At 46.7% G+C, this 13,220-nt stretch overlaps 1 protein-coding gene across 10 annotated transcripts in view; it reads right to left on the reverse strand.

The window, feature by feature from the left end:
• Positions 1 to 13,220, reverse strand: part of PRKAG2 (protein kinase AMP-activated non-catalytic subunit gamma 2) — a 173,573-nt gene that overhangs the window by 81,758 nt on the left and 78,595 nt on the right. For 7 of the 10 annotated variants that reach the window (XM_038755908.1, XM_038755907.1, XM_038755910.1 and 4 more), the window contains one exon: positions 2,709 to 2,917. The exons of 2 other annotated variants lie outside the window; for them this stretch is intronic. In XM_038755908.1, the coding sequence (XP_038611836.1) occupies positions 2,709 to 2,917 (209 nt within the window). Of the gene's footprint in view, positions 1 to 2,708; positions 2,918 to 13,220 lie in introns of those variants that run through there. One more of the 10 variants, XM_038755919.1, reaches the window with a different exon arrangement.

The raw sequence follows: 13,220 nt of genomic DNA on the forward strand, positions 1-13,220 counted from the left end.
CTTTGAGGCAAGCAGACCCCCAGGAGTTGCACAATACTGTGTGTGGAACTGGGATGTTGTCCAGTCTAGTGATCCTGTTGCTATGCCAGCGCCTCTCAGATTCTACCCCCTCCACCTGTGCTTCTGACCCCACCCCTACTCACTTCTCAAAGCAAGACCACCACCCCCGCCCTTTCTTCCCTCCCTGATGGCAGTCCTCAACTGTTCACTTTCCACTGATTTCAAGGATTCCCATTTCTCCCCTGTCCTAAAAAATCTCTTCCTTGACCCCAGGGCTCCCTCCTACCATTCCTCTCCAAACTGCTTGAGCGAGCTGCCTAAATCTACTCCCTCCACTTCCTCTCCTCGACTGCCTGCCATCTGGCTTCCACCTCTCCACTCCACAGAAACAGCCCTCTTTAAGGTCACCAGTGACTTTCTTGTCTAACCCTCTACACTGCATCCTAATCCTCCTCAACCTCTCAGCTGCCTTTGACACTGTGGACCACCCCCTTCTCCATGGAAACATTCTCTACCTTTGGTTTTACTGACACTGTCCTCTCCTGGTTCTCCTCCTGTCTCTCTGACCACACCTTCTCGGTCTCTTTTACAGGCTCCTCCTCTGCCACCCAGCCTTCAGCTGTGAGGCTGTCACAAGGCGCAGTTCTGGGTCCTCTTCTATTCTTCAGCCACATCCTCTCCTTTGGGGAACTCATTCACTCCCAGGGTTTAGACTACCAACTTTACGTGACTGGATTCCCAAATCTACCTCTCCAGCCCTGACTTCTCTCCTCTGCAGTCTCACATTTCCTCCTGCCTTCAGGACATCTCTATTTGGATGTCCCACCGACACCTCAAACTTAACATGTTCAAAACAGAACTAGTCATCTTCCCACCCAAATCCTGTTCTCTCCCTGATTTTCCTATCACTGTAGATAGCACCATCATCCTCCGCATCACCATCCTCCCTGTCTCACAAGCCTGTAACCTTGGCATTATCTTCAACTTGTCTCTCATTCAACCCACACATTCAATCTGCCACCAAATCCTGTTGGTTCTCTAGAATCCACCCTTTCCTCTCTATCCAAACAGCTACCACACTGATCCAAGCACTCATCATTTCTCCTGCCCATACTTCACTCTGCTCCGGAGATCACTGTTCAATCCATGTCACCCCCACTCCTCAAAAACCTCCAGTTATTGTCCTTCCACCACCACATCAAACAGAAATTCCTTAACATCAGCTGCATAATCTCACTGATCTCCTATTACAACCCAACCCACAAACTCTGCTCCTTTAACACCAATCTACTTCTCTGAACCTTAGTAGGGTCTATCCTGTCACCGATCCCTTGCCCTCCTCCTCCTCCTCCTCCTCATCAATCGTATTTATTGAGCACTTACTATGTGCAGAGCACTGTACTAAGCGCTTGGGAAGTACAAATTGGCAACATATAGATACAGTCCCTACCCAGCAGTGGGCTCACAGTCTAAAAGGGGGAGACAGAGAACAAAACCAAACATACTAACAAAATAAAATAAATAGAATAGCTATGTACAAGTAAAATAAATAAATAAATAAATAGAGTAATGCCCTCATTCTCCCTAGGGTCTGGAACTCCCTCCCTCTTCATATTCATTCATTCATTCAATCGTATTTATTAAGCACTTACTGTGTGCAGAGCACTGTAGTAAGCGCTTGGGAAGTACAGTCCACCATTCTCCCCACCTTCAAAACCCTCCTCAAATTACACATCCTCTAAGAGGCCTTCCTAGATTAAACCCTTTATTTCCACTACCTGCCCTCCCTTCTGCGTAAATAATGAACCTGGCTGTGTACCCGTAAGCACTTTGCTATTTACCCCAGCTCCGTAATAGGTAAATATCTTTGAGCCGCACTAGCACATTATCTGGATGCAATGGGCCCAAAAAACCACTGTCCACCATTGCAAACTAAGGTGTTTTGGGGAGTCCGAAACACCCAGGTGATTGGAGCCCAAATGAAACTTTGCCTTCAATTGTCTGTTCACATTGTCTCTTCAATTCACAGGGTAACCTATCCTTAATTAGTAATGAACTGTAAGCTCATAGTGGGCAGGGAAGGTGTCTACCAGTTCTGTTCTACTGTCCTCTTCCAAGCGCTTAATTAAGCGCTTGATAAATACCACTGATTGATTGATTGGTAGTAATGATCCTCTAGACTGGGAAGCTCAATGTGGGGAAGGAATGTGTCTTTAAACTCTGTCCTACTGTACTCTCCCAACAGCTTACACAGTAAGCGCTCAATCATATTTATTGAGTGCTTAGTGTGTGTAGAGCACTGTACTAAGTGCTTGGGAGACTACAATATAACAGACACATTTCCTGCCCACACTGACCTTACAGTCTAGAGGATACTTATGAAACTTCCAACTTGATGGGCTTGTATCCACCCCAGCGCTTAGTACAGTGCCTAGCACCAAGTAAGTGCACTTTAACAAATACCATCATTATTATTATGATACTTATTGAACATCCATGGGGTGAACTGTATTCTAAGTGCTCCGGTCCACAAAGTACAAATCCACCAAAGCCCCGCTCTGTCCCTTTCTTCCGTTACTGCCCAGCCCCGAGTCCGTCAGGAGAGAGTCACGCCTGCCTGGGGAAACAGCCAGTTCAGCCCTTCCTGGCTCCGTCCCATCTTGCCTGCCGCCCCGGGCCAAAACCCCCAAGAAAAGGCCCCGACTTACTGTTCTGGAGATAGCACAGTGGACTAGGGGGGCCTTGGCTGGGCTCTGGAATGAAGGCAAGCAAAATCTCTGCCCTGTGTCTGGAGGAGAAGAGGAAGCGTATATGCGGGTTTCTAGTCTCTCAGGTTCATGCTTATAGGATTCGAGAGGAAGCGAGTGCTGTTTGACCACTTGGGTGGGAGTAGATGGAGAAGAGGAGAGGCCGGAGGCTGTGGAACAAACAAGGGAGAGTTATTAGAGATGTCCAGCAGAGAGAAATCCACCCTGGCCTCACAGGGTCTCCTTAGACTCCCGAAGTCCTGTTTCTCCTCTTTCCCTTTCTCCTCAGGGAAGCAGTGTGGCTTAGTGCAGAGAGACCAGGTTTGGGGTGCAGAGGACCTGGGTTCTAATCCCAGTCCCGCCCCTTGTCTGCTGTGTGACCTTGGGCAAACCACCTGCCTTCTCTGTGCTTCGGTTTCCTTATCTGTAAAATGGGGGAATTAAACACCAGTTCTCTCTCCTGCTTAGATAATTAGCCCCATGTGGGATGGGCAGTGTGTCTCATCTTTAGGAACCATTCAGACAGTGATTTACCAGCACCCTGCTGTCTCTTTTCCATTGTACCATCAGCTCTGCAAGGCCAGGGGATGCATATTTTGCTTCTGTTGTACTTTCCCATGGGATTAGAACACAGGCTGAACCTGGTAGGTGTTCAATAAATGCTGACTGAGTAAGGGCTGTGATTACTGACAAAGGCCAAAGAGTCTGAGATTGAGGGGGAACACCATGTCTGTGTGGCTGGATGACACTGCTCACCCTCTTTCTCATCCTCACCATTAATATCAACTAGAAGCATATAACAATGATAATAATAAAAATAATAATAACAGCATTGGTTAAGTTCTTACTATGTGCCAAGCGCTGTATTGAGTCGGAGTAAATGCATGAGGTTCACAGTCACAGTCTAGGAGGGAGAACAGACATTGAATCCCCAATCGGCAGATGTGGAAACTGAGGCATGGAGAAGTGAAGTGACTTTACCCAAGGTCACAGAGCAGGTAAGTGGCAGAGCTGGGTTTAGGATCCAGGTCCTCTAACTCCCAGGTCTGTGTCTTTTTACTTTCTGCTGCTTCTCTAGAAGCATTGAACTCTGCTAAAGCACTCAGGGACTATACGGAAGAAGGGTATCATGCAGTTCCCTGCCCTCAAAGAGCTTGCTAATGGGCCTCAGTTTCTCCACCTCTAGAATGGAGCTATGGAATGCTTCCTCTCGGGATTGTTTGAGACCCATCAAAGGACAAAACATACTGACCTATAGGATGATTTGACCTAAAGGTTGGTTTAGATTGTTTTAAAATAGAAAACAACACTTGTTCAATGTCTTCTATAACTGAAACAAATGGCCTACTATTTAATAATAATAATGATGGTATTTGTTAAGCGCTTACTATGTGCAAAGCACTGTTCTAAGCACTGAGGGGATACAAGGTGATCAGGTTGTCCCACATGCGGCTCACAATCTTAATCCCCATTTTACAAATAAGGTAACTAACGCACAGAGAAGTTAAGTGACTTGCTCAGTCACACAGCCGATAAGTGGCAGGGCCAGTATTAGAACCCATGACCTCTTACTCCCAAGCCCGTGCTCTTTCCACTGAGCCATGCTGCTTCTCTACTATTTGAATTTTTAATTACTGTTTTAGAGATAAAATAATAAAAAAGTATACTCTGTTATTTATATTCATTCATTCAATCTCATTTATTGAGTGCTTACTGTGTGCAGACCACTGTACTAAGCGCTTGGAAAAGTGCAATACAACAATAAACAGACATTCCCTGCCCACAATGAGCTATGAGTAGACATCTCCAAAATGGGGAAAAATAGAAAGGATCACCACCGCTTTTAGAATGGATTTTCTCAGACTGTTGTCTGGTAGAAATGATTGACAAAGAACTTTACGTTGCTCCTCACCACTCCCACCCCTCAACATCTTAAATAATTCTTTGGGGGCAAGAAAAGCCAGCTACCGTATTTTAATTGTTTCACGTTTTAACTCTCTGAAATTGCCCATGAAGTTGACATTACTGGACGTGAATAGATTCATTCTGCAAAATGCAATTAGGCCAGGACAATCTACAGTAATTGCATATATTGATTTTAATCTTGACGGTTTCCTCCCTTGAAATCTCCTGCCCTGGTTGACTTCTTTTTTTTGGCAGCAGTAACCATGGTAACCCCTACTCAGGGGTTGTGATATATGAGCAGTGTTTGGGGGCGGAGGAGGTGGTAATCAGGGTGGAGCAGAAACAGGATTCAGAGACTAAACATTCGCCTGCAGTAGAGGAAGATATCCTGAGAGGTGGAGAGGTATAATAGTTAGGCCTCTAAATGGGGATTTGGGAGATCTGTTACAAGAACCCCACCCACACACACAACAGAGACCTTCCCCTACTAATCCCTTATTTCCACTTCTCCCATTCCCTTCTGTGTCACCCCTGCCCTTGGGATTTAAACCCATTAGTCACCCATCCCTCAGCCCCACTTATATCGTCGTTTCAGGCTCAGCTCTACGGAAGGTGACGGGAATGAAACGCAGTAAAATATCATGCCCTTTTTTGTGCGGCTGGGCCTTGCAGAGAGAAACTATGTGCTTGCCTCTTCCAAGGGCCCTAGGACAGTTGTCCCCGGAGGGTACCCCCACATCTCTTCCTGTCGCATCCCCCGCTTCCCCTTCAACACTTCTGGCCACTTAGGATGGTTGATGTCATCACAGTACAAGTAATAATAATAATCATGGCACTTATTAAGCGCTTACTATGTGCAAAGCACTGTTCTAAGCGCTGGGGAGGTTACAAGGTGGTCAGGTTGTCCCATGGGGGCTCACAGTCTTAATCCCCCTCCCCTTCCCCCCGCCTTACCTCCTTCCCCTCTCCACAGCACTGTATATATGTATATATGTTTGTAAGTATTCATTACTCTATTTATGTATTTATTTTATTTGTACATATTTATTCTATTTATTATTATTATTATTATTTATCTATTTATAAGTGCATTGTAGCATTCCTTTCATGTGTGAAAGGAATTACCTTACCTTACCTCCCTTACCTTACCTACTGCCTTACCTCCTTCCCCTTCCCACAGCACCTGTATACATGTATATATGTTTGTACGTATTTATTACTCTATTTTATTTGTACATATTTACTCTATTTTATTTTGTTAATATGTTTTGTTTTGTTGTCTGTCTCCCCCTTCTAGACTGTGAGCCCGCTGTTGGGTAGGGACCGTCTCTATATGTTGCCAACTTGTACTTCCCAAGCGCTTAGTACAGTGCTCTGCACACAGTAAGCGCTCAATAAATACAATTGAATGAATGAATGAATGAATGAATGTACTAGTAATTTACTTATTTATATTAACATCTGTATCCCCCTCTAGTTGGCAAGTTTATTGTGGGCGGAGACCATGTCTACCAACCCTGCTATACATTTCTCTGGGCCTCAATTCCCTCATCTATAAAATGGTGATTAAGACTATGAGCCTGATGTGAGGCAGGGACTGAATCCAACTTGATTTGCTTGATTTCCCCCCAGTGCTTAGTACAGTGCCTGGCACAAAGTAAGCACTTAATAAATACCACAATTGCTATTATTATTAGTAGTAATAATAATAATGGTATTTTTAAACACTGTGCCAAGCACTGTTCTTATTACTGCACTCTCCCCAGCGCTTATAACAGTGATCTACACAGAGTAAGTGCTCAATAAATACTACTAGTTGACTGATTGATCTTTGGGTTTTCCCCCCAGACCCACAACCGAATTTCCATGCTATTTTGGTCCACTTAACCTCAACTTTTTGCAGGAAAAGTCGCCTGTCCTAGAAACTCTTTATTAATAAGCACCTTGGCAATCCTTGCCCGACAGGAGCCGTGCATTAAAAAGAAGTGGTGGTAATCTCATCTCATTTTCAAAATCAGATTCTGCTGGGGGCAAACTGAGGCACAGGGGAGGGAAATCTGAGGTATCAACTTGTCAGCTGCCGGGGCTCCTTCTTCCCTGGGAGGTTCATTCATTCAATCGTATTTATTGAGCGCGTACTGTGTGCAGAGCACTGTACTAAGTGCTTGGGAAGTACAAGTTGGCAACATATAGAGACGGTCCCTACCCAACAGCGGGCTCACAGTCTAGAAGGGGGAGAGAGACAACAAAACATATTAACAAGATAAAATAAACAGAATAGTAAATTCATTCATTCATTCAATTGTATTTATTGAGCGCTTACTATGTGCAGAGCACTGGACTAAGCGCTTGGGAAGGACAAGTTGGTGACATACAGAGACGGTCCCTACCCAACAGTGGGCTCACAGTCTAGAAGGGGGAGAGAGACAACAAAACATATTAACAAGATAAACAGAATAGTAAATTCATTCATTCATTCAATCGTATTTATTAAGCGCTTACTGTGTGCAGAGCACTGGACTAAATGCTTGGGAAGGACAAGTTGGCTACATATAGAGACAGTCCCTACCCAAAAGCGGGCTCACAGTCTAGAAGGGGGAGAGAGACAACAAAACGTATTAACAAGATAAAATAAACAGAATAGTACATTCATTCATCCATTCAATCGTATTTATTGAGCGCTTACTGTGCGCAGAGCACCGCACTAAGCGCTTGGGAAGGTCAAGTTGGCAACATATAGAGACAATCCCTACCCAACAGCAGGCTCACAGTCTAGAAGGGTGAGAGAGACAACAAAACGTATTAACAAGATAAAATAAAATAGTACATTGATTCATTCATTCATTCAATCGTATTTATTGATTGGGGCTGGAAAGGCCAAGGTGGGATTCATCCTGCCTTGGCGGGGAATCTCCCCCAAACAGTGTCGCGCCCCCAGTTCTCCGTCCCCCTCTCCATCCCCCCATCTTATCTCCTGCCCTTCCCCACAGCACCTGTATATATGTATATGTGTTTGTACATATTTATTACTCTATTTATTTATTTTATTAGTATGCTTGGTTTTGTTCTCTGTCTCCCCCTTCTAGACTGTGAGCCCACTGTCGGGTAGGGAGTGCCTCTATATGTTGCCAACTTGGACTTCCCAAGCGCTTAGTACAGTGCTCTGCACACAGTAGGCGCTCAATAAATACAACTGACTGATTGATTTTCCCTTCCCCTCACAAAGTGAGGCCCCCTTGCCCTAGCTGAGGCCTGCTCGTGAGGCGAGCTGAGGCCGCCAACGTGTGGTCGCGGGATCCCGCTGACGTCACCACGTCGCCGTGCCAACCCCCCCCCCGGCCTCGAGGGGGCGCGTGCATGTTCGTCAGAACGAGTTAAGCGCGTCACGTGAGGGTGGGTCTCGCGGCTTCCCCGAACGCTGATTGGACGCGGGAGGGGAGCGCGCGCGCTCTGCGCGCCCAGCCCGAATGCCCAGTGCGCGTGCGCGAGCTCGAGGACGGTGGGGTCGCGCGCCCCTCCCACACACACGTCACGGAGGCCTCGAGCCCTGCCAACTTATCAATCAATCAATCGTATTTATTGAGCGCTTACTATGTGCAGAGCACTGTACTAAACGCTTGGGAAGTCCAAGTTGGCAACATATAGAGGCAGTCCCTACCCAACAGCGGGCTCACAGTCTAGAAGGGGGAGACAGAGAACAAAACCAAACATACTAACAAAATAAAATAAACAGAATGGATATGTACAAGTAAAATAAATAAATAAATAGAGTAATGAATATGTACAAACATATATACATATATACAGGTGCTGTGGGGAAGGGAAGGAGGTAAGATGGGGTGGGGATGGAGAGGGGGACGAGGGGGAGAGGAAGGAGGGGGTATCAATCAATCAATCAATCAATCAGTCATATTTATTGAGCGCTTACTGTGTGCAGAGCACTCTACTAAGCGCTTAGGAAGTCCAAGTTGGCAACATATAGAGACAGTCCCTACCCAACAGCGGGCTCACGGTCTAGAAGGGGGAGACAGAGAACAAAACCAAGTATACTAACAAAATAAAATAAATAGAATGGATATGTACAAGTAAAAGAAATAGAGTAATAAATATGTACAAACATATATACATATATACAGGCGCTGTGGGGAAGGGAAGGAGGTGAGACGGGGGGATGGAGAGGGGGACGAGGGGGAAAGGAAGGAGGGGGTATCAATCAATCAAACAATCAGTCGTATTTATTGAGCACTTACTGTGTGCAGAGCACTGTACTAAGCGCTTGGGAAGTACAAGTGGGCAACATATAGAGACGGTCCCTCAGTGGGCTCACACAGGGGCTCATGGGAGGAATTCCGGACCCTGGAGGGGCAGGTGATAATAATGATTATTATTATTGATAATAAGAACCTGGAGTAGTAATTAGAAGGACCTGGGTTCTAACCCCAGCTCTCCTTAGGCAAGTCACTTCACTTCTTTGTACCTCAGTTACCTACCTGTAAAATGAGGATTGAGACTGTGAGCCCCATGTGGGGCAACCTGATTACCTTATATCTCCCCCAGCTCTTGGAACATAGTGCTTAACAAATGCCATTATAATAATAATAATAATAATGGCATTTATTAAGCACTTACTATGTGCAAAGCACTGTTCTAAGCGCTGGGGAGGTTACAAGGTGATCAGGTTGTCCCATGTGGGGCTCACAGTATTAATCCCCATTTTACAGATGAGGTAACTAAGGCACAGAGAAGTTAAGTGACTTGCCCAGAGTCACACAGCTGACAACTGGTGGAGCAGGGATTTGAACCCGTGACCTCTGACTCCAAAGCCCATGCTCTTTCCATTGAGCCATGCTGCTTCTCATTATGATGATGATGATGTTGATGATGATGACGATGAATAACTATGAGCCCCCCCCCACAAAAAGAGAATTGGGTTGGACACATCTTCTGTCCTGCACTGGGCTCAAAGCCTGGGCACTCACTCCATCTTCTACCCGCTCAGCACTTATGTACATAGGCTTATGCTATGTTTCATCTCCTACCTATAATTTATTTTACTGTTTGTCTCCCCTGCTGGATTTTAAGATCCTTGAGGGCAGGGATCGGGCCTACTAACTATTGTAGTCTCTCAAGAGCTTCGTACTGTGCTCTGCACTCTGTAATAATAATAATAATGGTATTAAGTGTTTACTATGTGCAAAGCACTGTTCTAAGCACTGGGGAGGTTACAAGGTGATCAGGTTGTCCCACGTGGGGCTCACAGTCTTAATCCCCATTTTACAGATGAGGTAACTGAGGCCCAGAGAATCAATCAATCGTATTTATTGAGCGCTTACTGTGTACAGAGCACTGTACTAAGCGCTTGGGAAGTACAAGTTGGCAACATATAGAGACAGTCCCTACCCAACAGTGGGCAGAGAAGTTAAGTGACTTGCCCAAAGTCACACAGCTGACAATTGGCAGAGCAGGGATTTGAACCCATGACCTCTGACTCCAAAGCCAGGGCTCTTTCCACTGAGCCACACTGCTTCTCTGTAGGCACTCCAGTACCACTGACTGATTAATGGAAGAAAAAAGGGAACCTGTCAACCTCTTTAGGAGGCAAAAGGAACTTCCTTTGATTCTCAGAGGCCCTCAGGTTTAGACAAGTCAATCAATCAATGGTATTAGGTGCTTACAGAGCACTGTACTAAGCACTTTCCCTATACTAAGTCCTTCAGCTACCCTATTTTGTCCAATTTCCTGCTTTCGGGAGGGAGTTCATTGACAAGTTTAATGGTGGGAGTTCCCCAAGGTTCAGTGCTTGGTCCCCTTCTGTTCTCAATCTACACTCACTCCCTTGGTGACCTCATTCGCTCCCACGGCTTCAACTATCACCTCTACGCTGATGACACCCAGATCTACATCTCTGCCCCTGCTCTCTCCCCCTCCCTCCAGGCTCGCATCTCCTCCTGCCTTCAGGACATCTCCATCTGGATGTCCGCCCGCCACCTAAAGCTCAACATGTCAAAGACTGAGCTCCTTGTCTTCCCTCCCAAACCTTGTCCTCTCCCTGACTTTCCCATCTCTGTTGACGGCACTACCATCCTTCCCGTCTCACAAGCCCGCAACCTTGGTGTCATCCTCGACTCCGCTCTCTCATTCACCCCTCACATCCAAGCCGTCACCAAAACCTGCCGGTCTCAGCTCCGCAACATTGCCAAGATCCGCCCTTTCCTCTCCATCCAAACCACTACCCTGCTAATTCAAGCTCTCATCCTATCCCGTCTGGACTACTGCACTAGCCTTCTCTCTGATCTCCCATCCTCATGTCTCTCTCCACTTCAGTCCATACTTCATGCTGCTGCCCGGATTATCTTTGTCCAGAAACGCTCTGGACATATCACTCCCCTCCTCAAAAACCTCCAATGGCTACCGATCAATCTGCGCATCAGGCAGAAACTCCTCACCCTGGGCTTCAAGGCTCTCCATCACCTCGCCCCCTCCTACCTCACCTCCCTTCTCTCCTTCTACTGCCCAGCCCGCACCCTCCGCTCCTCCACCACTAATCTCCTCACTGTACCTCGCTCTCGCCTGTCCCGCCATCGACCCCCGGCCCACGTCATCCCCCGGGCCTGGAATGCCCTCCCTCTGCCCATCCGCCAAGCTAGCTCTCTTCCTCCCTTCAAGGCCCTGCTGAGAGCTCACCTCCTCCAGGAGGCCTTCCCAGACTGAGCCCCTTCTTTCCTCTCCCCCTCGTCCCCCTCTCCATCCCCGTCTTACCTCCTTCCCTTCCCCACAGCACCTGTATATATGTATATATGGTTGTACATATTTATTACTCTGTTTATTTATTTATTTATTTTACTTGTACATTTCTATCCTACTTATTTTATTTTGTTGGTATGTTTGGTTCTGTTCTCTGTCTCCCCCTTTTAGACTGTGAGCCCACTATCGGGTAGGGACTGTCTCTATGTGATGCCAATTTGTACTTCCCAAGCGCTTAGTACAGTGCTCTGCACATAGTAAGCGCTCAATAAATACGATTGATTGATTGATTGATTGATTGATTGATTTAAAGGTGGCCAATGAAGACACTGCCACAGGCCCTTTTTCCCGTGGGTTGTCCCTGCCAGCAGAACGAATAGAACAGCGAAAAATCTCCAGTGGCTACCAATCAATCTGCGCATCAGGCAGAAACTCCTCACCCTGGGCTTCAAGGCTGTCCATCACCTCGCCCCCTCCTACCTCACCTTCCTTCTCTCCTTCTACAGCCCAGCCCGCACCCTCCGCTCCTCTGCCGCTAATCTCCTCACCGTACCTTGTTCTCGCCTGTCCCACCATCGACCCCCGGCCCACGTCCTCCCCCGGGCCTGGAATGCCCCCAATCCCTCTGCCCATCCGCCAAGCTAGCTCTCTTCCTCCCTTCAAGGCCCTGCTGAGAGCTCACCTCCTCCAGGAGGCCTTCCCAGACTGAGCCCCTTCCTTCCTCTCCCCCTCGTCCCCCTCTCCATCTCCCCCATCTTACCTCCTTCCCTTCCCCACAGCACCTGTATATATGTATATATGTTTGTACACATTTATTACTCTATTTATTTTACTTGTACATATCTATTCTATTTATTTTATTTTGTTAGTATGTCTGGTTTTGTTCTCTGTCTCCCCCTTTCAGAATGTGAGCCCACTGCTGGGTAGGGACTGTCTCTATATGGTGCCAATTTGTACTTCCCAAGCGCTTAGTACAGTGCTCTGCACATAGTAAGTGCTCAATAAATACTATTGATGATGATGATGATGATGAAAAGAATGCAGAGGGCAGGGGAGATCGTCATTCCTGGAAGAAAAAAAATGGGAAAGGGCTAGGGCCCTTGCCTGGCTCAATGCCGACCAAGTCAGCACTGCCTGCCCTAACATGGCTGTGTCTCTTTAAAAGCAGCTGGGGTATGTCAGACACCAGCCAGGGGAGTCAGAAACGGAGGGCAGGGCAGACAGAAGGGTCTGAATTATGTAATCGGTGTCCAGGGTTGCCTGATTCCGAGTGAGGTCTGAGGCCATGCTGGCCCAGCTCTCTCCTCAAGACCGGCTGGCCTGGGCCAGGAATGAATGGCATGGTGCCCTGAGGCTTGGGATCACTCCCCCCAACAAAAAAAAAAAAGAAAAAAAAAAGCTCTTTTCCCCTAAGGCTCCTTAGCTTTCCCTATAGTTGAAAACATCTCATTTTTTTTTTCTTTTAACAACATTATCTGCTTGCTTTACTTGATGATCACTGGGTGGCAGAGGGAGGGAGAGCAGTTCTATCCCATAATTTCTAGATTGTTAGCTCGTTGTGGGCAGGGAACGTGTCTGTTTCTTGTTATACTCTCCCAAGTGCTTAGCGCAGTGCTCTACACACAGTAAGCGCTCAATAAATACAATTGATTGAATGAATAATTTGGACTGATGGTTCTGAAAGCGACAGGAGCTGTGCTCTTCCCATTTCACGGGATGGGGTTGTTTTTTCAGAATTCTGCAGGATGTGGGGGGTTTTCACTCTCCCCTGGGCACTTCACCTCTGGTGGTCTTGCCCCCGGGAACATGTCATTAAATCACCAC

This window comes from Tachyglossus aculeatus, chromosome 13 (assembly GCF_015852505.1).
Source record: "Tachyglossus aculeatus isolate mTacAcu1 chromosome 13, mTacAcu1.pri, whole genome shotgun sequence".
NCBI classification, from domain to species: Eukaryota; Metazoa; Chordata; class Mammalia; order Monotremata; family Tachyglossidae; genus Tachyglossus; species Tachyglossus aculeatus.